The sequence below is a fragment of the Eubalaena glacialis genome, chromosome 3 (assembly GCF_028564815.1).
Source record: "Eubalaena glacialis isolate mEubGla1 chromosome 3, mEubGla1.1.hap2.+ XY, whole genome shotgun sequence".
NCBI lineage: Eukaryota > Metazoa > Chordata > Mammalia > Artiodactyla > Balaenidae > Eubalaena > Eubalaena glacialis.
In genome coordinates, this window is record NC_083718.1 from 34,829,485 (window position 1) to 34,853,717 (window position 24,233).

At 48.4% G+C, this 24,233-nt stretch overlaps 1 protein-coding gene across 16 annotated transcripts in view; it reads left to right on the top strand.

Moving 5' to 3' along the window:
• The window catches only part of PLEKHA6 (pleckstrin homology domain containing A6), a 125,704-nt gene that overhangs the window by 62,103 nt on the left and 39,368 nt on the right, over positions 1-24,233 (top strand). For 15 of the 16 annotated variants that reach the window (XM_061187448.1, XM_061187452.1, XM_061187449.1 and 12 more), the window contains 2 exons: positions 21,506-21,586; positions 22,243-22,357. In XM_061187448.1, the coding sequence (XP_061043431.1) occupies positions 21,506-21,586; positions 22,243-22,357 (196 nt within the window). Of the gene's footprint in view, positions 1-8,690; positions 8,780-21,505; positions 21,587-22,242; positions 22,358-24,233 lie in introns of those variants that run through there. The other variant, XM_061187462.1, reaches the window with a different exon arrangement.

Below are 24,233 nucleotides of genomic sequence, written 5' to 3' on the forward strand. Positions count from 1 at the left end.
CGGAACTCTGTGGGTATCAAGGTGGAGGGGCAGTTTCTAGAAAGGGATGGGTACTTTCTATCACCATTAGCCTTTCCTGGACCTCCAAGCCTAGAGGAGTTTGGCTTGGAGAGTTCACACACCCCTGGCCTCTTTTGTTCAGCTCTTTTCCCGCCTGGCTATGGGGGCTGGCAAGTCCTAGTAGGTAGCACGGCAGTGTGACTGAAGGAGCCAGGGCATGGCTGCGGAGTCCTTGCCGCTCCCCGTGGGTGGAAAAGGCATGGAACCCGAATCTTGAAGGCCATTCAGGCCCCCAGCCTACCCAGAGTTAACACTCTAGCCTTTTAGTAAAGTCCTTCAGGAAAGATTTTATCGTTCCATCAGACACTAGGGAGTCAAGATCTAAAAGCCTCATGCCTAAAAGCGCGTCACTGTTTCTAAATTCAGTCTTTCATAATGTTATTGAGTCCACTGTCCCCCATTCCATCTCGGGCTTGTGAGGAGGACCGATGCCCACCATCTTGTTTAGGTTAGGATCGAATCAGTGACTATGAAATCATCCCCTTGCGTGAGAAGACAGGGATTTGGGCCAGGGTATATGGGATTTGGAACCATTTCTGGCTGGCTGCTGCCCTTCATCCAAATGAACTCCAGGGAAGAGAAACACATTGAGAGGTCAAGTTGTCTAAGCCTTTCATGGAGCTGTCCCTCCTTCACGCCTTCCTCTGCCCAAACTCTCACCTCCATCCACTGTAATGGCAGACATGGCCAGAAGTGCTGGGGCTGGAAGGAGGAGGCGCTGAGGAGGCAGGCCCCACTTGGCTCTGCTCCGGGAGGGGCGGGAGGGCAGTGGAGAACTGAGCCCTTCCCTCTGCTCTTGCCTGACTCCCCTGGAGCCTGTGAGGTGGGGGTGTCTCTGGGTGGAGGAGAGGGAGGGCCTGCAGGGACCCAGGAGCTGAGCTATTTCTGGAACACAGAACACATCTGCAGCAGCCGCAGAGAAGGTCAAACTCTGGGCGCAGGGCTGGAATGCAGGGGCCAGGCGGCCGGGGGAGCTGCGGTTTTACCCCTCTTGGCAGCTTGGAGGGCCCCTGCCTTGCCCTTTGGGGAAGGTGGGGCTACCCATAGCAAAGTATGTGGGGTAGGGAGAGATGTGGCCCCGGTGGCGATGGTGATGGTGCAATGCATTGGAGGGGATTTGGGGAGTGGCACAAAATCCAAATACCCATTGCACTGAGGTGGGGAGAAATTTAATTCCAGGGTATGGGGGCTCTATTTCGTGCTCTCTGTCATGAAAAATAAATCAGGTCAGGCAAAGCACTGTGTGATGGGAAAGAGAAACAGTGCTGAGGCAGGAGCTGGGAGGCTCAGACAAACACAGGTGTGTGAGCTGTGCCTGAGTTCAGAGGTACGGATGGACAGACGTGGGGGCGAGTTTACCGGGAAGCGGTGCAGCTTAGCTTCAGCCTCCCACTCGCACCAGCGCCTTCCAAGGCTCCCTCTAACTTGTACTTGTAGTCTTTTTCTTCCTAAGAACTGCCCAAATTGTATAAGCTTCAGGCCCCACAGACCTGGCTCTGCCCCTCCATCCTCATGCACCCACATTCACTCACCCTCCTTCCTTCCCTTGCTGCCACTTCACAAGCCCTTTCTTCTACATACAATACCCGGTGTCCTCTATGCTTTACCCTCATCCTCACACATGCCTGTGTGTGGCCTGGGGCTTCTTGAGTTTCTGTTTATAGTTAGAAAATTGCCCTGCTCCAGCTCTGCCTTTGTCACAGAGGGGCCATCTTGGCTAAATCTGACCGCTGCTTGACCTTTGGGCACCCTGCCCTTGGTCTGCCCCTCTTCAGCCCCCTAGATGCATAATCTGTTGGTTTGTTTTCCTTCTCATGCTGTGGGTCCTCCTCAGCTGGACCCAAACTGTAAAATAGGGAGAGAACGCCAGAGGAGCTTTCTCAAGGAACCTGAAGTGCTGAGGACTTGGTAGCCTCTTTTGTCCTCTCATTCACTCTATGCGCAAGGTAATTCCCTGCTCAGGCCCAGTGGGCCCCAAGGGGCAAGCACTTGCCCACATTATACAGCTGGATGGGTGCAGTACAAGCACTAGAACTTGGGTCTTCCCAGACAACTCCTTCAGCCCAGTGATGTAGTCCCTAGAATTGACTTGCTTTTTAACTTCCAAGTGTGACATGACACAGAAAAACAGAATCTCTCTCCTAGTTCAGAGTATGATACGCCGGACCTCCCTCCTCTTTGAGATTCTTAGGTGTTGATTATTCTGGCTCCTAAGGGTAAGGGGTCTGCCTCAGATGATCACAAGTGATCTGAGGTGGGTGGTGGCTTAAAGGCATTACAAACTAGATTGAGGAATATCTAGAGTGCCATCTTGATGGATAACTTCTTTACGAGCAATTATTAAGCATTCATCTTCACGTGTCAAAGTGCTAAGGGGTTTTGTAGTCAAAAATTAGGTCATTGGTTCCCATGAGTGAATGATCTGAGACAGAGGCAGACAGTTAATAATGATTACTGGCATTTACTGAACATTGCTAGGTGCCAGGATCTCTCTTGAATTCTCTGCTTGTATAATCTCATTTAATCCTATGACAGACCCTTGAGGTAGGAGTTTATATTATCCCTGTTTACAGATAGGGGAATGAAAGCACCGAGAGGTTAAGTCACTCACTCAAAGCCCCTTAGGTAGTAACTGGTAGAGTCATAATTGGAACTGGGACAGTCTGACTCCAGAGCCAAAAATCTCAAGGCCAATGCAGATTCAACTCAGCAAAAATAAACTAAAGGATTAGTTTGTAGGATGATGCACGAGAAGGGAATTTCAAGTTGCACAACGAACTTGAAGTGGGAAAAGACTGGCTTTGGGCTGTGTCCTGGGCTCTAATCCCAGCTTTCCCACTTCCGAACCGTGTAGCCTTGGGCTGCTTACCTGACCTCTCAGGTTCCTCCTCCATAGGTACAGGACAGCAGTACCTATCTCGGGAGGTTCAGCAGAGAATGTGCTAGTGTCATGCCTTGGGTAGGTGTTAATTTCCTTTCTTTTCTGTGCCAGTTGTCAAGGTTAATTCTTGTTTCGGGAAGAAAATGTCCAACCAGCCCTCCAATACCTAGTCTTCTGGACAAGACTTCCTGCCATCACCATTGGTCCCTCTTGGGACTGCCTGGAATTGGAGGAAAGACAGGCTGGAGAGAGAGGGGCATTTGGCTTAATGTAGCTCTCAGGCAGCTGTCACCCTCTGACCCTTATTACTTCATTATCTTTTCTTTCTTTTAGAAACAAGGATATTCTCTTGCATAAACACAGTACAATCAACAAATTCAGGAAGCTTAACATTGATACAATACTATTATCTAATAGACAGTCACCAGTTGCCCTAGTAATGTCATTGGAATCTAATCCAGGAGCATGTCTCTACTCCTCTTTAATCTGGAATAATTCCTCAGCCTTTCTTTGTTTCTCATGCACGGAGGTTTTTGAAGAGTGCAGGCCTCTCTCTGGCCCTTTCTGGGCCTTGTCCAGTCTCCCCATTTCCCTCCCAGTCCCCCCAGTCTCATCCCTGAGCAGGGCTGACTTGGGTGAGGTGACTGAGGCACTCTCCTTAGGCACAAAATTTAAGAGGATGCCAAAAAACTCAGTAATCAAGATAAATAACATTTAATGCGATATTTTCAAAAATCAAAATCAGTGTAAAAATTTCATGAAGAACAAAAATATCAACATTTTCAATAACAACAGGATAAGTAACAGTGTCATTCCAAGCAATGTTGGAGCCTCAGGCTAAAGGGAAATTGAGTAATACTGATCTGGTCTTTACTTAAAATGATATTTCATTCATCATGGATTTTTTGCACTAATTTTTATTCCAAAAAATATTACATTAAAATATTATCAATCTCGATCATTGAATTTTTAGATGCCTCTTACATTTTGTGCCCCCATGCCCTGCAGAGTGGGTTTCCTCCCTCCTGTCATCCTGTCCTCAGAACAAGGGAGAGAGAGAGGTGGGGCTCCCAGCCAGCCCTGGCCCTGGCCAGAGTGGAGGAGGAGGGAGGGTGGGGGACAGAGGAGGAGGGAGAGGAGGGGTGCAGAGGCCTGGAGCCCTCTAACAGCTTCCAGCTGCTTCCACACCCACCAGACTTCCTGCCTTGGGAGTGGTGTTTGGTTGGTTTTTCCCCCCTCTTTTCTCATCAGATGTGTGATCTGATTAGATCCTTAGATACCCTCATCTCTCCCAGTCTCCCCTGTCTTAACACTGCATGGTTCCCCTTAGTTGAGCCTATTCTGACCCTAGATCTGCTCCTGTTTTCATCCATCCTGGGACCCCTTCTGGGTCTGTCACTTGTGCTGTAGAAAAGCATCCACCCAGTGTGGGGTGAGCACCACGATGCTGGTTCATGTTCCACAGCTCTGGGAGCGGAGCCAGGGCTGAGGGACAGGCGGGGGTGTCAGCCAGGCTGTGGGCAGACCGCGTGTTAACAGGAAAGAGCTCCAGACTGAGGTTAAGAGACTCTGGGTTTAGCCTTGCCTCCCATGTAGGAGGTGGGTTATCTTAGTCAAGACCCTTTACCTCTTTGAGCCTCAGGTTTTTTGTTTGTTTGTTTGTTTTTTGTAAAATGAGAGTGTTAATATTTTTCTGCTTACCTCATAAGACCGTAAAAGAATCAAGTGAAATAATGATGAGAGGGCTTTGTGAACTGTACAGGGTTTTACCTGATATTTTCCCTCTGTCATAAAACAAATAATTCTTTATTTTTATAAAGGCCACATTCAGGTCTGCCACATTATTTGACCTAAATCCAGGAGAGGAGTCCAGGCTGATTCAAGGCCATGTCCATTCCTGTCTTTAACCAGCAGACTAAAGCGGGTCACTATGAAAAGCTGGAATCCCTGCCCACCCCGCCTTCACTTGCCCACATTCATCACAGTATAAAACATAATGGGTGAGGCCCAGGAGTAGGTGCTGGGTTTTTTTTTAATGTCTCATATAATATACCTCTATAAGAGGTATAATTGATTTATGATAAACTATTTAAAGGGTAAAATTTGATGCATTTTTTGAAACCATAACTACAATTAAGATAATGCACATATATCCATCACTCCCCAAAGTTTCTTCCTGCCTTTTTGAAATCCCTCTGTCTACCCTATGTCCATGCAACTTCTGATCTGCTTTCTGCCACTATAAATTCGTTTTATGTTTGTAAGGGTTTTGTATAATGGAATCATACAGAATAGATTTTTTATTTGGGGGGAAGGGGTCTGGCTTTTTTCATTCAGCACAATTATTTTGAGAGGCATCCATGTTGTTATGTATATCAATAATTCATTTCTTTTTATTGCTGAGTCATATTCCATTTTATGGATGTAACACATATTGTGTTCACCTATTCATGGACATTTGAGTTTTTTGCAGTTTGGGGCTCTTACAAACGAGCTGCTATGAATATTTTTGTTCAAGTCTTTGTGTGGACATATGCTTACATTCCTTTAGGTAAATACCTAGGAATCAATGGGTTGTATGTTAAACTGTATGGAAAAGTTTGGCAGTTTCTTAAAAAGTTAAACAAAGTGGACGTACCATTTATAGTCTCATCAGCAGGGTGTGACTTCCAAGTCATTTACATTTTTGTCAATATTTGGTATGATTAGTCCTAATTTTAGCAGTTCTGGTGGGTGTGTGTAGTGTTATTATGGATTCAATTTGCATTTCCCTAATGACTAATGATGTTGAACATGTTTTCATGTGCTTTATTTGACATAGTATATCCTCTTTGCTGGAGTGTCGGTTTAAATCTTTTGCCCACCTTTTTTTTATTATTGTGTTTGCTGTCTTAATATTTAGTTGTAAGAGTTTTTTATATATTCTAGATGAAAGTTTTATGTCACATGTTTTGCAAATATTTTCTCCAGTTTATGGCTTACCTTTTTATTTTGGTAACAGCATCATTTGAGAAGTAAAGTTTTTTATTTCAATGAAGTTCGATTTCTTTTTCTTTTTGGCTGTGTTGGGTGTTCATTTCTGCGCGTGGGCTTTCTCTAGTTGCGGTATGCGGGGGTTACTCTTCGTTGCGGTGCACAGGCTTCTCATTGTGGTGGCTTCTCTTGCTGCGGAGCATGGGCTCTAGGTGCATGGGCTTCAGTAGTTGTGGCTCATGGGCTCTAGAGAGCCGGCTCAGTAGTTGTGGCGCACAGTCTTAGTTGCTCCACGGCATGTGGGAACTTCCCGGACCAGGGCTTGAACCTGTGTCCCCTGCATTGGCAGGCAGATTCCCAACCACTGCACCACCAGAGAAGTCCCTTAAGTTTGATTTCTTGATATTTTGTTTAAAGTGGGTGCGTTTGTGTCATATTTAAGAAATTTGCCAAACCAAAAATCACTCAGATTTTCTCCTGTGTTTTCTTCTAGAAATCTTATAGTTTAAGCTCTTACATTTTAGGCCTTAGTCCATTTTGAGTTCATTTTTAATGGTAGGGTCAGGGGTTTTGTTTTTGTTTTTGGTATATGGACCTCTAGTTTTCCAGCACCATGTACTGAAAAGGCTGTCATTCCCACATTGAATTGCCTTTATACCTCTGTGGAAAACCAATTGACCATATATACATGGTCATTTGGTCAATTCCTGGACTCTCTATTCTGTTACATTTATCTGTACATGTATCTTTATGCTGATACCACATTGTCTTGACTACTGTAGATTTATAATCTTGAAGTCAGGTAATCTAAGACTTCTAACTTTATTCTTTATTCTTCTAACCTTATTCTTTTTTAAAAATTTTTTTGGGGTTATTATAGGTCCTTTTCATTTCTATATGAATTTCAGAATCACTTTGTCAATTTTTACAAAGAACCTATTGAGATTGTATTGACTCTATAGGAAAATAAGTGGAGAATTGATATTTTAACAATTTCCTTTTCCATACAAAGAGTATATTTCTCCTTTTATTTATATTTTATTTAATTTCTCTCGCTAGTGTTTTACAGTTTTCAGTATATAGGTCTTGCACATCTGTTGTCAAATTTATTCCTAAATATTTCATATTTTTTACCCTATTGTAAGTAGTCTTTTTAAAATTTCAATTTTTCATTGTTTGCTGCTAGTATATAGAGATACAACTGATTTTTCTATATTGACTTTTTATCCTGAGCCCCTCTCCCCCTTTAAAACTCAATTTTACAGAGCTGGAACCTGTAAATACTGAGATGCAGGGCTTTTACATGATATGATAAGCATTTAAAAGCATGTAAAAACATCAGCATCTTTCCCCATTTTAAGTTAATAAATCATACTGTAGCAGCCCTGCAGCCAGATGTGAGAGGAGGGAGTGGTATGGTGAACCTGACCCTCCACAGGCAGTGCAGCCCTAGATTTCTGGGGTATTCTTGAGGGTGAATGGAGCAAGTGGGAATGCATGCAGCCCCTTTAAGAGACCAGGGCCAACCAGCCATCAGGCCGCTGGGAAGGCAGCCCAGGAGATAAGATAAGGCCCCCTGGCAGGTTTAAGCCAGGGTCTTGAGCCACAGTGACTGGACTACTGACAAACAGGAACCAGGGGTGATGAGAGGAGGTGCAGCTACTAGACTCAGACTGGCACGAAGTGGAGCAGCCTGACCACCCACTGGGGCCTGAAAGGAGAAGGGGATATTAACTGTGGGTGTGGAGAAAGAGGGCACTTGCATTCTCCTGTATAGCCTATCACGTTTATGATCATGGTTTAAAAACGCTACTAGACTGTACTTCAAGGCTTTCTATGTAGTAAATGTTCCATAAATATGTTTATTAACCTCTATATGCTCCCTCTACTGATATCCTTATGCTGTCATGAGATGCTTTGTTATTGGATTTGGAGACTACCTGATTTTTTGCTCAAACTAGAAAAATCCTGGCAAGGACTTACTCTGAAAAGTCTGGAGCTGCTCATTTGCACATATCTGCATAGATTTGCATGTGTCCTACATGTAAATACTTCTATGCTGGATTTAGACTTCCCCAAATCAGTTGCCTATTTTTAAAGGGATAAAGAGGTGATTTGACTCTACTCATTCCTGCTCACCTTTCTTCTGCATCCTCCAAAGATGCAAAATTATTTCTGCAACTTTGAAATATAAAGAAGACCACCCGTGACACACAGTTTGTGCAATTACAAGCAATCCTTTGCCTGTCAAGTTATTTTCCATCTTCGTTTCTATTACAATTCCTAGCTCCAAACTCCTGGGTGAGTCAGGGAATTATTAAGGCAAAGAAACCCTGTAGCTAAACAGCCAGGAGCTGAAATTGCTTAGAAGCCTTCCAGGATTGTGCCCTGTACCTAGACAGAGAGGCTAGAGGCACATACATTGACCTGAAGACCACCTTCCCACTGTTTCCTGGCCCAGGGCTAGGGATGCTATGACTACCTTTGTCTGTTCTCCCTCCTCCAGGAATAAATAAAAATCTCATCCCCTCCCCCCAATCCTGGCTCCTCTATTGGCCTGCTAGGCAAATATTTCATAATGTGGGCTCATCCAATTAGGCATCATGCCAGAGCCGAGCACCTCAGGTTGCCAGCGTGCTCCAATCAGGCGGGGCAGCCTGGGTGGGACTAGAGGGCTCCTGCTTTCCACATGGGAGGCAGCAGCATTACTCAGGTGGATGGCATCAAGGTGGGACTTGCCACTTTCTCAGAGCTGGGAAGAGGGGACAGGGCTGTCCATCAGCCAACTGGAGGCAACCAGCACTGAAGGGGTTAAGGCCAGTCAGCATGTGTGGCTGTTAATGATTGCTACCCACCAGGGACCTGGTGAGTGTTAAAGGAGAACCTTTTCCCTATTCCTGAGTGTGAAAGGAGTCAGGGCGAGAGCAGAGGGGACCACAGAGAAGAGCCGGTGAGTGAGTGGTTATCTGTCTGCTGTATATTTGTCTGGGTGGCTCTGGAGCAGGTAAGAGAGCACCAATATTCCCATTCCATCAGCTAGAGTGGGCTTTTGTTACAACCGGATACAAATTCTCAGCTTGGGGCCAGATTTCGGTGTCATTCCTATTTATTGGAAGGAAATCTTTAGGGTTGTCTTAGTCTAAGGGGTGTGAACTACTTGGCACAGAAGCCGGAAATACACATCATTGTCTGTCCTGACGCAGAGACAATGGTTTGGTGTGGCCACCTTGCACACAAAGCTGGAGCCCTGCTCTTCCCCTCTCCCTGAGCCATTGTCTCCGGAGAGGGGCTCAGGAGCCCTGGGCAGAAGCACCATCCGCCTCTTCACAGCCATTTGCTGGGACCAGCCCAGAAGGAAGGCAGGGAGGGCACAGCCAAAGGAGATGGGCATAGCTGTGCCTTGCCTTTTATTCTTTTTACTTCAAGTCAGGTGTGGAGAGGTGGGAGGCAGGATGCAAGGGGTGGGGGTGGAGCAGAGAGTTGGCGGGGACTCAACGTGTTAGAAGATAAAGTTTGTCATTTGGGAGCAAAACAAATCCAGGAAGAGAGAGAACCAGTCTTTTCTGTTTAGATGTCTGTTGTCCCCTTGCCCCCAACTGCCCATTCAGGACCCTCATTCCCTCCAAATATTGGGCCTCTTTGACCCAGGCACCTTCTCATGACAAGTCAGATTTGTGCAGGGAATGTGGACAAGAGTTTCTTGGCTTCGTTGGAGGAGGTGCTAAGACGGAATTTTCTCAGCTGATTCTGTGTGTGTGTGTGTGTGTGTGTGTGTGTGTGTGTATGTACTCATGCGTGCACAAAAAAATGAAAGCCTGATTTGTCTCCAAAGCAGAAATGTTGACTTTACCCCCTCTTAGCCAGGAGCCTTTTGTCCCCCTGCCTCTTTCTCGGGAGGAAAAAGGTTCGATGACAGAATGGTAATGGCAGGCGGCCCTGGAGGGTCTGTTGGGTAGGAACAGAGTGCGCCCTGTGCCAGTCTTGAAGGCAGGTTTGAGAGATAAGGCAAATCCACCCCCCGTGGCTTTCAGCTGTGGTGCTTCCTCCGGCTAAGCTGCCCACAGGCAGACAGAAACCAGGCACGGTAAGGGGGAGGTGCCAGCCACCAGACCCAGTGGGACAGGAGCAAATGCAGCCAAGCTTCTGGGCGTGTGAGCCAACAAAGAGGGGGAAGTCGGGACTGGGAGAGGAGCCGGGCCACTTTCCGTGTTCTGCTTTGTACTAAGAGTTAGCCACACGTAAGACTAGCCACCGTCTGTTCTCACACTCCCAGGAGAAGCAGCCCAGAGGAATTGGTATTCCCAGGCAGGGAGGGCTTCGTGGGCATACAACCTGCGCAGTTGCCCTGTGTCCTCAGAAGGGTTTGGTTTAATGCTCTTCTGTCACCATCCTGAACTTCTTAATTTTTGAGCAAGGAGCCCTGCATTTTTATTTTGCTCTGGACCCTGTGAAGTATATAGCCAGCGCTATTCCCAGGCCAGCCACAAGGGGCAGCAGCAGGATGGTGTTCCTATGCTCCAACAGGCATAGGCAGACTCACCTGTTAATCAGGTGTCACTTACCAAGACTGGCTTCTGTCCTGACCGGGACCAGTACAGCATCCCTTTCCCTTTCTTCCTCTCTACTCTCCTCCCAAAGCGTCTGTTTCTTCTTGTCTTAGCAACCCTGCCTAGTCTTCCTTCAAGGCTACTGCGTGGCAGGGGGACAGGGGAGGGGCCAGCAGTGTCCCTTACCTGATCCCCCCCCCACTTTCCTTTTCTCCCCAAGTTCTTCTTTCCCTTACCTGGGCTCCAGGCAGGGTCTAGGTCTGGGAGTGCCTCTTCCATTCTTCTGAGATCGTCTCCTCTCCCCTCTCTAAGCCACGGTTATCAATGGACACACTCTGGCACCTGCTTCATGTGCTATTTGTTTAGGAACAGATTGTACCCCTGTGATTACCACAGGCTCCCGGCTGGGTGGGGGCCGGGGTGGGGACAGGGGAAGTGCAAGGGAAGGAAGACTCCTGAGCCTGCTGTCCTCGGTGGCAGTTCCTCTTCGCCTCTCTTCCCCTCTGTGCTGGCTCCTCCCACTGTGGACCGCAGGACCCTGCAGACCACGCAGCCGACCTGTCTGCTCTTCCTCCCTCCAGCCTCACCAGAAGCTGGCCAATCCAAGAAGGAAAATGAGGCAGGAAGGAGGGACAGTTCCTTGTTCTTTCCCCTTTTCCAACCTCCATGATCCTCTCTGTAACCTTTCCCAGTTGCCTCCCCCAGGGCCTGCCCCCAGTAGGGCTGTTAGTAACAATATTTTCAAGCCCTGGAGGGGAGTCTTAATGCATATATTTTAAAATGATGTATTATCCAAATTAATTTTGATTGGACTTTGGAATGTATCATTTGATTTTAGATTTTTAACTTTTTGGTTATTGTTGGTAGCAGATTTCCTTTTTGTTTGTTTGTTTGTTTAGCTGAGGACTGTAAGAGAACTTGCATTTCCTGAGGACACTGAGCACATATCAGCTGGCAGAAGGACAGACTGCTTTGGAGTTATGTGTTTTATAGAGTCCAAAAATATTAGAACTGGAAGGCGGCTTAGAGAACACCTAGCCCAGTGCTGTCCGATAGAATACTCCACAATGGTGGAACATGCTACAACTGTCCTGTCCAGTTTGGTGGCCTCTAGCCATGGTGGCTCTTGAGCTGTGGCTAGTGTGACAAAGAAACTGAAATTTTAATTTTATTTAGTTTTAATTAATGAAAATGTAAATAGCCACATATGACTAGCAGCTACTAAATTGGATGGAATTGTGCTCCTTGTTTTATTTCATTCCTTTATCTTATAAATGATTATGACATCAGCCACTGACTGAGCAACTGTTAGGTGCCAAGCGTTCTCCTAGGTGCCTTAAATCTGTGATCTTGTTTAATCCTCCCAGCAATGTGGTATCATTCCATGTTACAGATGGGGAAACTGAGGCCCAGAAAAGTAAAGAGGTCAGTACTGCTCAGCCACAGCCACGCGCCAACCATTCTTTGTTTTCATGTTACAGCTCTCTTCAAAAGTTCTCCAAGTCCTTTCCCTTCCAGGTCTCACTTTCCCTCTCTGGAATGTCAGGGGAGCTCACAGTGATTTTTCTCAGCACACAGAGGTGGAGACAACAACGTCTCTCTCCAGACACAGTCATTTCCTGGCTGGTTCCACTGGTGGCCCTTGTCCCCAAGCTCCTTTTGGATCTTTTCTACAGCAGACAGCAATCCGGGGAGATTCCTCTGCCCTTCGAGCCCTTAGCAAGCTCCCTGAGTACATGGGAAGTTCCAGATTCCTCACTCCCTGCAGAAGGAGGCGTTCAAAATTTCCCACAATCCACCTGCATCCCTGCTCACCTGTTACTCCCAATCTAGGAGAGACAAGAAGCTGAGCCCTCCTAGGGGGCAGGTGAGAAGCAGTGCTCACACTAGACCTTTGCTGCCATCCCACCTGCCTTTGCATCCACACCCCATGCAGCCCTCTGAGGTGGGGGCCTCCTTCTCCCAAAGCAGTCACCAAGGCTCCTGCCCTCCTGCTCCCATTGATTTATTGCTCTCTTCTTCCCCAGACAAAGCCTCTGCTCAGTAGACTCTTATCAGAGTCCGGCTGGCCAGTAGGAAGTGAGAGGGGAGAGGAGGGGCCATGGAGCAGATGGAACCCACCCATTGGATTCCCTTGTGAGAGGATTCAAGGCTGAGCTCTCCTGCCTCGCACTAGCAATTCAACATCCCAGAGCAGAACAGCACACGTTCCCTCCTCCCACTGTGGTCAGACCACTGGCCTGCCTCTAAGCCACTCCACCAGACAGCCATTCAGTTCCTAGGTGTGAGGTGCCGGCCAGGCACGGTGACAAAGAAGGTCCAGGTTGTAAGCAGTTTGTGTGTGGCTGCCCCTCCACACCTCTGCACCCAGGCAGGTGTGGTCAGACTAACATTTTTGGGTACCTCCCACCCTACATCACACACAGTGCCCAGACCTGTAGCCCATGGGGGTTAGCAGCAAGAGGGTTTGTGACTTTCACCCCTGTGTTCTTGCAGCAGGCCTTGTGGAGCTGTAGTCTCCCCCCTGAATCATGAAGCTCTCTTCTCTCCTGGAGATGAGGAGCTCAGGTTGGAGAAGCAGCAGGGACTGGGGACAACCAAGGAGACAGGAACTTTGTCTTGTCTCTCTTGTCACTATAGCTAGGGCAGTGAATCTTGGCTCCCCTGACTCTGGAATGGGCTTTGCCTTCCTCCCAGTGCAAGGGCCAGAGACCACATGAGTTTAATGTTTTCCCAGTGTTTACCCCTTCAGAGCATCATCACCTTTCTTCCTCTGCTGTCTAGTCTGGTAGGAAATTTGTGTTGTCTTATAAACAGGTCACCACTTATTACTACTGTTTCATTCTTAAAACGAGGAAACTGAGGCATGGAAGAGCTTGACGCCCGCAGATTGCTGGATTGGGAACCAAGAAGGCATTTGTAGCTTTTGAGGGTGTGGAAGGAGGGGCACCAGCCCAGCTGCATTACTCTCCAAACACTTACTTTGTACAATTCGTTCCCTTGGGGTGGGTGGGGTGACTGCTCTCTGTGGGACACCAGGACCAAATCTGCTGAGCTAGGAATGAGGAAGGCTGGTTCCAGTGACCTTCCATAGGCCTAGAAACAGACAGCTGGGCTTCCTCAGTCTCTGAAGGGTAAGGGTTTGGGATTTGGCTCAGAGCTTGGTGGGGGTGTGTGTGTGGGGGGGGTGGTAATTAATTATTGCTCTGCCCGTTACCTCTTGGGCCTCTTTCCAGTTGCTGACTGTCAGGAGAAAGCAGCTTGGAGGCTGAGGGGAGGGGACTGGAGCCCTTTTCCCTCTGCTTCTATCTGGCTTAGATGGGGGCCACTCAGGGGAAGGATGAGAGAAGGAAAATGTGGAGCTGGAGCCGTAGAGAGCTCCCGTTTCTCCTTTCCTTTCCTTTTCCCCTTAGCAGGGACAACACAGAGGCACAGGACGAGGAGCATAAGGACCCCCAGGGAGCTGGGTTGCCCCAGTTTTCCAAGTTGGGTCAGGGTGTGAGGGGAGAAATGCCTCCCGACCTGCCTGAGATGACTTCTGTGCCCAGAATCACAGTTCTTAACACCTGGAAGGGCCGTCGGTGTTCAGATAGTTAAGGAATGGTCATCCCAGCAATGACACTCAGTAATTTATCAACCAGAAAGGACACTGGCCTGGAGTCCTGGAGGGCCCCAAGGTGTCTCTGGATCACATAGAGGAGGGGAGGGCCAGTTATTAAAATATTGAAATTCTTCCTTATTGGAAGAGTAGCCCTTTACCAACCAATATGGAAGAACTTCAGCATTTTAATAACTGGCATGGTTATGCCGAATATCCACCCTGTTTATCTTTATTTTTCAGAAGACAAATGGAGTTCCATAATGTAAAATAATCAGTTTGAAGATAAGATAATCCAAGTTGGGGTAGAAGATCAGCATGAAGATTCCCCACGAACTTCCCCTGAGTGATATTTGTACTCTCCCCCTCACCAGACACACACACATACGCATAAACACACATGCACGCACTCACATACACACAATGAAGCATTACCCTGACTAAAGAGTACACAAGGCCCTCATACCCTTACCTGCAGTTGTAAGCTTGAATGTCCAGGCTCAGGTGATTATATAGTGAGAGACTAGAGAAGGACATCCACATAGGATGGAAGGGAAGAAGCCTGGATCTGGATCCCTGATTTGTAATTTCCATCCCTTGGCTACTGAGCCAGCTTTTCTGCTTTCTACCTGAGGTAGGGGCCAAACTCAGGTGAAATTCCCCGAGTGTTCCATGATTGGTCATAGCAGGGAAGGAAAAGGTGTTTTGACCCTTTGGGGCAGGGAAGGGGCTGTGAGGACAGGCAGAGTTTAGCAGGAAAGAGAGCAGCCTGAGCCTTATCTCCTAGGCACTCAGCCCAGTAGCCAGCATTTTTGGATGTTCCAAGCTTACTTGGAGAAGACACTCTAATCTTGCCAGTTTGGAAATGACTGTGGCACAGGAGGAGGGGTGGAGCGAGGGCTGGAGCGAGGGCAGGGAGGAGAGGAGAGAGTAAATGCAAGTACAGGGCTGACAGCTGTGTTCCTAGAGCCTGCAGGACTGGTATTTTGATCTGTTGGCAGCATTTGGAAAAAAGACAGTGTCAGGTAGAGGGGCCTTTCCCGCTTGCAAATACCTAGAGGTGCCACCAGGGCCGACCCCTTTCGACCTCCTCTTTGTGTGGCTGCAGAGGGATTTGGGTGGGGAGAACTTGGCTAGGAAGTGTATTTTTTCCCAGGAATGACGGGGGTTGGTGGGAGTCTCAGGAATCAGGAACATCAGGATTGTTGAGAATGTAAACCAAGTTGGTTTTTCATTGGGAGAGAAAGGTAGAACACATAAAGCTCCTTGAAAATGATGATGAGATCCAGAGGGGAGGTGGAGAGCAGGAGCCAGAAGTCTCCCCCACTTCGCCTCCTTTGTCGGCTGCAGAAATCCTCCCTGGTGTGTGGACAGTCTGAGCTTGGAATTTGCTAGCTGGGGGAGAAGGAGGTGGGAGGGACGGGCCATAGCAGCCCTCCTTCCCACTCGCCTCACAGTCCTCTCTCCATCTAATGAGCGATAATGCCAGAAGCCAAAGCCTTGTCTGGATGGGAAAGCCTGGCGGGGCTAATTCTCAGGAGCTCTGGGGACGCCGCAGCTTGGTGTCCTGCAGATAACCAAGAGGGGCCCAGGGTGGAAGGAGTTGAATGTATCTCTCTAGTCATTCTGTATTTATCACGGAGGGACCTCTGGGTGTCCATCCTGAGTGTGTGGTGCGTGTGTGTGCACACACGTGTGGACATGCATGCCTGCAAAGAGTCACGAAGACCCGGGTTGATTTTGCTGCTTTTGACTGCGTAGTGCCAGGTATCACTCCAGATAGATACCGATTCTTGGGGAGGATGTTTGGAGATGAATCAGTACACAGTTACCTTCGTAGTGAGGCTGTCACTAGCGCCTGCAGTTAGAGGCTGCAGGTGTCTGTAGAACTGTAGAAAAGCCCAAACTAGATGGAGGACAAATGCTTGGAAAATGGAGAGGATCTACCTCTTTTCTTTGTAATTTATTGGTTTTGGCACTTCTGGAATGCCAGTCCCTCATTCCCAGCCCCTGCTCCATCCACTGCCATCTTAAGCCTGAGACTGTGTTTTTCATTTTCTAGCTCCAGTACCTAGCATATTTCTTGATTTGTTTTTTAAAAATATTTATTTATTTATTTATTTATTTATTTATTTATTTATTTATTTATCTGGTTGAGCTGGGTCTTAGTTGCGGCAGGCCTTAGTTGTGGCAGGTGGGCTCCTTAGTTGCGGCACATGGGCTCCTTAGTTGTGGCATGTGAACTCTTAGTTGCAGCATGCATGTGGGATCTACTTCCCTAACCCAGGTCACCTGCATTGGGAGTGTGGAGTTTTATCGACTGCTCCACCAGGGAAGTCCCTCTTGATTTGTTTTTAAGCAGAATAATCATAGCCATTATCTCTTGTGCATAAAAAAAAAAAAATATTTCACATTTTGAAAGTTTCCAGTTATTATTTCATAGAATTAGAAAGTACCTCATTTGCATGTGAGAAAACTAAGGGCCAAAGAAGTCAAGTCACCCTCATGTTGGACCTTGGACTGAAAGCCTGGTGTTGCCAATTCTCTTCTCACTGACGGCACTGCCATTGGGGCCACCTTCGTAGGTACCGTGGATAGGGGAACACCTAGTGGGCAACTTGGGAGTTTAGGGATGCTCCAGCCTTCATAGCAAAATCTCCTTTATTGCTTGAGATTCCCCCTTCCCTTGGGTGGAATTCAAGAAGTCCATTTGGAGATGGATTCATAACCATTTGTTCTTGAGAAATGGAGGCCTTTGACATCCCAAAAGAAAGGGAAGAGGAGAGAAAAAAAAAAACTGATTACCTGTCCCTGTTTCCCTTTTTTAATGTTCCGTACCTGGTAAGTTCTTCCTGGTGTCTAACCTAATAAAAACCTGTCATCTGTGAAGTTTAGTGGCAAAGGAAAAAAACTCCAGCCAGGCATTCTGTGTGCTCACTTAATCCTGAGGATTTCAGAGCTCTCAACAAGCAGGGGAAACCCTTGAGCCTTCCTTCCTCCTCCTGTGCTATCTTCAGTGGGCATGGGAGAAGTAATTTAACTTGCAATTTAAGCAAAGGCTGTGGGAGGCCCCTGAGCTCAAATTGAAGGGAAAAGGGATATTTTTGCCTTCTAGAGGAAGAAAACTCATTTCCCAATGCACCTCCACCCCTCCTCCTCTGCAGATGAGCTTAATTTTCTTCCCCTCCTAATGAAGATGGATCAAAGCCAAGCTATATATTCAAGGGGGAGCCAGGCAGGGGAGCTAAGTGAAGGGGTGAGGGGACGGAAACAGAGCTGCTCTCATGGAGAGGAAGTAATTAATTTTAAGAGAGAGCAAAGATAGGGAAGCCCTTGGTAATAGAATGTCAAACTCCAAATGCAGGTGGCTAAAAATTAAATCAGAGCATATGGAGTTTCTTTTGTTCATTCATTCACTTATTCATTCAACAAATATTTATTGGGTACCTACTCTGCACCGGCAGAGACCCCAAGCAGGCATCAGGAGAGAGCCCAGCTCTCCATAACCACAGCAGGGCTCCAGTAACTGGATTAGGGATAGGGAGAGGTGGGATCTGGAAAGTGAAGCCACTTGTCATCAGGATAAAGCATTTGCAGAAGTACCACTAAATGGCTGAATATATTGACCTTTTGGATTTAGGATTAGTTGCTTAAATATCAGCAGCTGTTGACCCCAGCTATATCCACCCGGCTTGTCTCATCACTGGTTAAATAATTATGTTGTCCTTTTCCATTCACTGATTGCTTTGTTCTCTGACCGAGTTCTGTCCTCAATCCAAAAAATTAGATTAGCTCCTCCCTTTCAGTGTCTGTTGACATCACATAATTGCCATAACAACAGACTATGATGTCAACAGAATGCCTGGTGCTGCTGAAAGGAACCACATTGGTCAGAAAGGATTCTGTCATCCAAAGATAAAAATGGAATGATATCAAAAGCCAGAGGAACTGAAATTTGATATCAAAAAGAACATCTCGGCAGTATAAGATAACAGTGGGTCTGGAGCTTCCTTTCCTGGAACCCTTCACAAACAAACAAGGCACTTATTGAGACTGATTGGAGAGCAGGCTTGCCTGGAGGCAAGGGCTTGGAAGGGATGACCTTCAGAAGCCCCTTGCATGGAGGGCCCTAAGACACAGAGGACATTAGGAAAAGGGGAGATGTGACCATCTTCGATCTCTGGAGAGTTCAGAGTAGCTAACAACGATGCAAACCTCCCTGCCCCAAGCAGATCTGACAGTTTCCAGCTGGAATTTATTATATTGCATCTGGGCAGATTTACAAAAATAAACACATGGTGACCCCCTCTGAGCCTCATTTGCTACCCTCTTCCTCATAAGATTTGGGAAGAAGCTTTTCTTCCATTTCACCCAAGCAAAGAAGCCAGTCCTCGCCACCAGCTCTGGCTCCATGACACCCACGCCCATGTGCTTCACTTGCTCCCTCATCTGCTGGGCCGCCCCAAGCGCAGGGCAAGCACCTGGGGCTGTATCTAAAGGGAGTGTGTAGGGGGATGCTGCAGACAAGCTTCGTGTTCATTCTGCTCCTGTTCGTACCGAAGGCTGGGCAGGCTGGGAGGAGAGAGAGCTTCCCGGCTTCGGCAGCAACAACAATAGCAGCACGTGAATCTGGAGCCTCATGTAACCCTTGTGCCCACTGGGTCGGAAGGGTCTCTCTGAAGCAAGTGGATTTCAGCCCAAGGGCCTGCGTTCTGGGCTAGGAGTTGGGGAGGCAGGGAGGGCTGTCTTCCTGCAGGTTGGGCTGGCATGGGTTTCTGCCGTGCAGATGGGAATGCAGCCCCAGACTCCTCCGTCCGCCCAGCTACTCTGCGTCCTTAGCTCGGCGAGGTCAGACTACCTGGAAGTTGTACACCTGCTCCCTGTACTCCGTCTCTCCATTTTTGCATTTTCTCCTTGGGCACCTGAACTGAGAAGATGTCATCCCCTGCTCACTTATTCTGCCTCTGGCACTCTGCCGGGCAGTGTTCTGTCTGAATGCTGGGAAGCCGCAGACCCCCTAGGGCACCTGGGCACCCCTACCACCACCCAGGGAGAGGCCCTCCCCCTTCCTGGTGCTGGAGCCAGGAGGAGGGGAACGAGCAGCGCCTGCCGCTGCCACGTGCGCCTGGAGCTCAGCCACGGCCCTGCGAGCCGGACCGGAGGACTGACTTCTCAGAGGGATGGTATGAGCAGGGTGGCTGGTGGGTCCTCTGAGGCTGCCAAACAGGGGACAAAGCTGCCAAAAAGATGTTGAAGTTTCGAGCTGATCGACGGGTCAGGTAGGGATTTCTTCAGTGGATTTCTTCAGTGGACTGTGAACCAAGTGAAGTGAGAGCTGAGTTGGCAGGTCACTGGATCTGGGGACGTCAGAGCGAGGGGCCTGCCCGATGTGACCTGGAGAAGGGAGAGTAGTTAGGTCAATGGTTGCTGCATTGCAGTGCTTGTGAAGGGGAAGCTGTTTTGAAATTGGTAGCACCGGGACGGAGCAAGGACGTCATTTGTAGGGGTTGCTGGGTAGGAGAGTCTGGGGCAGGAAGAAATTTGGTGTCCTCTGAAAGACTGGTGCCAGCTGACAGCAGACTGTGAGTGTGCCTCTGTGTGTGTCTGCCTCTCTGTCCATCTATCCATCAGTGCCTGCAGGAGAGGTTCCAGCAGAGTTAGCACAGGGAACGTGTACAGCAGAATGGGCCAAAGGGGACGGAATGGGTGGAGGGGTGTCGGGGGGCAGGTGATCTGTGCCACTGGGAAACAGCAGAGACCTTGGTGCCTCAAGGATCTTAGCTGTCACAGACTGCCTGCCCCCACCCCTAGATGAGGCAGAGCCAGGGATGAGGGTGACTGGAAACAGCTACTGTTCCTTGCAAAGATCCCCTGTGGTTAAGTTGAGGAGAGCATCCTTATTGGACCTGGGAAGAAGGGAGGAGTAGAGTTTAAGAAGCAGGGAGCGGGTTATCAATGTGCTAGAGTTAGAACTCAGGCCGAATAGACACTGGCCAGGTTTAGGGTCCTGGCTGCAAAACCAGATTTCCACAGAGGCTGTGGCCACTGCCCACTGGGCTTCTAACTCCCACATGTCTTTGGATTCGATCTGAACATGACTGGTTTGGAAGCTGAAAAAAATACCCTCTGATATGATCTTTAGCTTCAGCAGACATCTTAAGGGCTGGGAAGCATCCTCGGCTATGGAAAGGTGCTCTCCAAAAGGTTATTTTACTTCTCTCATGCAGCTGAAGGGACCACGCTGAGGTCTGTTTTCCCCTGGTGCTAGCTAACCTGCCACTTGCCAAGCAGAGTGCTGGCCCTTTGCTGTGGGAGTGCGTGGTGGCCTGGTATTAAGACCCACAAGCCGCCGTGCAGCCTTGGTAGGCTCTGTGCAGGCACCAGCTTCTGGGGGTGGACTGAGCATGCTCTGGGCTCTCACAGTATCTCCCAAGAGGGGTAGGTGAAGAGGACCTTAAAATTGTTCCAGCCCCCCACTGGCTGCACGCTTGAATCTCCCACAGCTTTCTTGCCAGGTGGCCCTCTGCTTGCAGAATCCATCTCAAACTGCTGCCATTTATGGCTTAGACCCTCTGCACCAGCCCCTCCCTAAGCTCTGTCTGTTGCCCTTCCTCCCTTACCTCCCTGCAGAGCCACCGGGACCTAGCCTGGCAGCCAGCCAGCCAGAAGAGCCACAGCTCCCAAGGGAGCCTCCCATCTGCCTCTGCACAGACCCCGGCCCTGGCCCATGTTCGCCCCTGCTTCCTGGCAGGCTGTCCGCACTACCCTCCCTGGCCACAGCATCCCTTAATTAGATCTGACTGAGAGCCAGCACTCACCTCAATGCTGGACAGCTCCTGAGGTGTCGGCTGGTCAGGTAGCCCCTAGACGGGGAGGCCCTGGACTTGGGGTGTGAGTGGGGCCCAGCCCAAGCTCAAGGATGGAATTTCTGGATGTCTCATTTCATTTGAAGAAAGAGATAGAACAGGAGAGGAAGGAGTCCAAGGTTGCAAGAGAATTCTTTTAGCAAATAATGAGTGAGCGGTTTTTATGTGGAGCCCTGGCAGGAGTTGTCCCTGGGAGGGAACCAGCCAAACACCAAGTCTTGACTATTGGGGCCCCTCCCCGCCCCCCACATACATGCCCAGGATGGCCACTGAAAGGGTTAAGTGGGGTTTCTTTCCAGCCTGGGGATCTCTAGTAAGTAATTAACGCTGTCAGAAAGACATCTTCCCGCCCCCTCCCCTCCCCTCCCCTCCCCTCCCCTCCCCTCCCCTCCCCTCCCCAAACGACCTTCTACAGCCCAGCCCTCTGTCTTGCTGCTTACGGTCCCACTGGAGGACAGAGCAACAAGCTCCTGTGTGGTCACCATCCCTGTCACTGCCGAGGGCCTGTCCACCCTTTAGCCTGTGTCTCTGCCTTCTTCGTCTTGACCACAGCTTCTCTCTCTCTCTTTTGCCTCCACAGCCATAATGAAAGACGGAACACATTTCTACACCCACTGACCGGCCAGGTCCCAGAGGAAAACAAAAAGTTTGACTTGAAAATGTACGTTTACCCCTTACTTGCTGTTTGGCCTTTCCGTCCTTAACCACCATCATCCCGCTGCCTCTGCGTAGCTAGGAAGAGGAAGGGAGTGGGGGTCAGAAAGGAGAGCGGGAGAGGTTTCGTGTCGCTCACCTCAGTTCTGAGGACTGGAAACTTCTGAGACCCATCTGGCTTGATACCCTCAACCACTTTTTTCTGGAATCTTGCAGGTCCCAGGTTGGTGTATCCCATGGGCTGAGCTAAAGGAGTGAGACATGTCTGAGGCTGGCATATCACTCACCCGGGGCCTCTGAGGAGAGTAGTGAGGGAATCTGCTATGACCATGAGAGCTAAATGCTAGTTCCTCTGGTCTTGGCTCAGTAAATGAAAGGAAAAAAAGATAATTAAATGACTCTCATAGTCCGAGTTCCAGAGTCCTAGGGTCTAGGTTTTTAAGATAAATTTGCAGGAAAAAAAGAGGAGACTGTCCAGGGTTACTGGTATATAATCTCGGAAAAGCAGCGGGAGCCGCTGAGAGGACCCCTTGGGAGCGCTGAGGGGACCTAATTTGTGCTGAGTGCTGGAACAGTGAATGGCAGGGTTGGGAAAAGGGATGGGTGGCACCTATTGTTTCCTGGTCTCACTAGTCACTTCTTTTTTGGTCAACTTGAAATCAGATCGACCTTGGACATGTCCAATAAAGCAGGTGGGAAACACCCAACTACCACCAACAGTGACCTATCCAACCACAACATGGTGTCCGAGGTCCCTCCAGAGCGGCCCAGTGTCCGGGTAAGTCCGGTCCCCCACGCAAGCTGTTGGGGAGGAATCCTAGGAAATGTATTAGGCTGCTTACTTTTTTCTACAGGTTCCAAAGAGCAGGTGACGTGATGCAGGAAGTGGAGAGTGGGGAGGAAAGAGGGCTCAGACCAGAACCATACAGAAGACCAACATCTAGACCAGGGGTTCTCAACCTTAGCACTATTAGCATTGGGGGCTGGATAATTCTTTGTGGTGTGGGACCATTCTTTTTCTGTAGGATGTTGAGCAGCAGCCCTGGCCTCTACCCACTAGATGCCAGTAGCCCCCACCCTGTGACAACCAAAAATGTCTCCAGACATTGTCAAATGCCCCCTGTGGGACGAAATTGCCCCACCCTCACTGAGAACCACTGATCTAGGGGGACAGCGAAAGAAGAATAACTCATGAGGGACATGGCAATTGGGCGCTCACAAAGGAAGGAGGAAGGAAAAGACCGTCAGGAGGAAGAAGTAATCAGAGAAGAATGTTGCAAAGAGGTCCAGTAAGATAAGGGCTAAAAGTATCCATGGGGTTTAGCAACATCGTGGTAATTGGAGACCCTGATAAGAGCAGTTCAGTGGTGTGAGGAGGGCAGAAGACAAAGACAAGCTGGAGAGGGCTTAAGAGGAGATGGGAGGGCAGATACAGGACACTGAAAAGTAGAAAACTGCTCTTCTAAGAAACTAGATAGTAAATGGTAGTGTAGTCATACAATGGAGGACTCTCCAAAAATTAAAAATGGACTAGAGCGAGATGTATAACAAGGATAAATCTTAAAAACATAATGCTGAGGAAAAAGCAAGTTGTAGGATATGAAAAATATGGTATCATTTATGTAAAATGTACAAACATGAAAAGTAATTCAGCGTTTTTATAGATAAGCTTGCAGTACAAGCATATAACCATGGACAGGCATACTAATTTGTGGTCAGTGGTCACCTCTAGGGAGGAAGAAAAGGTAATGAGATTGGGGAGGGACTCAAAGGGAGTTTCAACTCTATTTGTCATGTTTTATTAGGGAAAGAAAACAACATGCAATGGTGACTTAGTCCCTACTTTTCTGAAATGTTTGAAATATTTCAAAAAAATTTTTTAAAGAAACTTGACCATGAAGGGAAATCAGGGGTGGAGGGTGGCAGCTAGGAGAGATGCAAGATGCCGGGAGGTTTTCTTTGTTCACTTTGTTTTGTTTCAAGGTGTTAAGGGCAGGAGGGGAATGACCCAGTAGGTAGTTTCAGGAGAAAAGGCATAGCCAATGAGTCGTGTTTGTGTAGAGACAGGAGTCAGGTGCCAATTTGCTGTCAGCCTGGATAGGGGAGGGGCCCTCTTCCTGAGGCTGCATAAGAAAGGTATGTGAAACGTGGCGGTGGGGCTAGGAAGTTCGAGACACTCCCACCTGATGTTTTCAACTTTTGCAGGGAAGTAGGAAGTAGGGTTTTCTGCTGAGAAGAGTGGGGTGGATAGAGAGGCGTTGGGGGGCGGGGGGCTTCAGAATAAGCCCAAGGGTCAGTGGTCAACAAGGAACATTTGGAATATTGCCCAATAATACTGAAGGGTCATCTGAGGTCGTAGACTGAATCTGTGTGGCTCTGATCCACAGGTGTGTGTGGTTTTTCTCCAGCAATGCTATGGCCTGGCAGATGGGTGCATTGACCGGTTGAGGGTTGCTGGGAAGCTGTGGCAGAAAGATAAGGAGGCTAGAGTATAACTGCGGGGTTGGCAGGGGAATGGCTGAAGTGGCAAGGAGCAGCTTTTAGGCTGCAGAGAGCAGGTGAAACTATGACAGATGACGGACTGAGAAAAAAGGGAAAGATTTTAGGATTTACATATTCTGAGGGTGGTGGATGACTTCTTCAGATGGCTGATC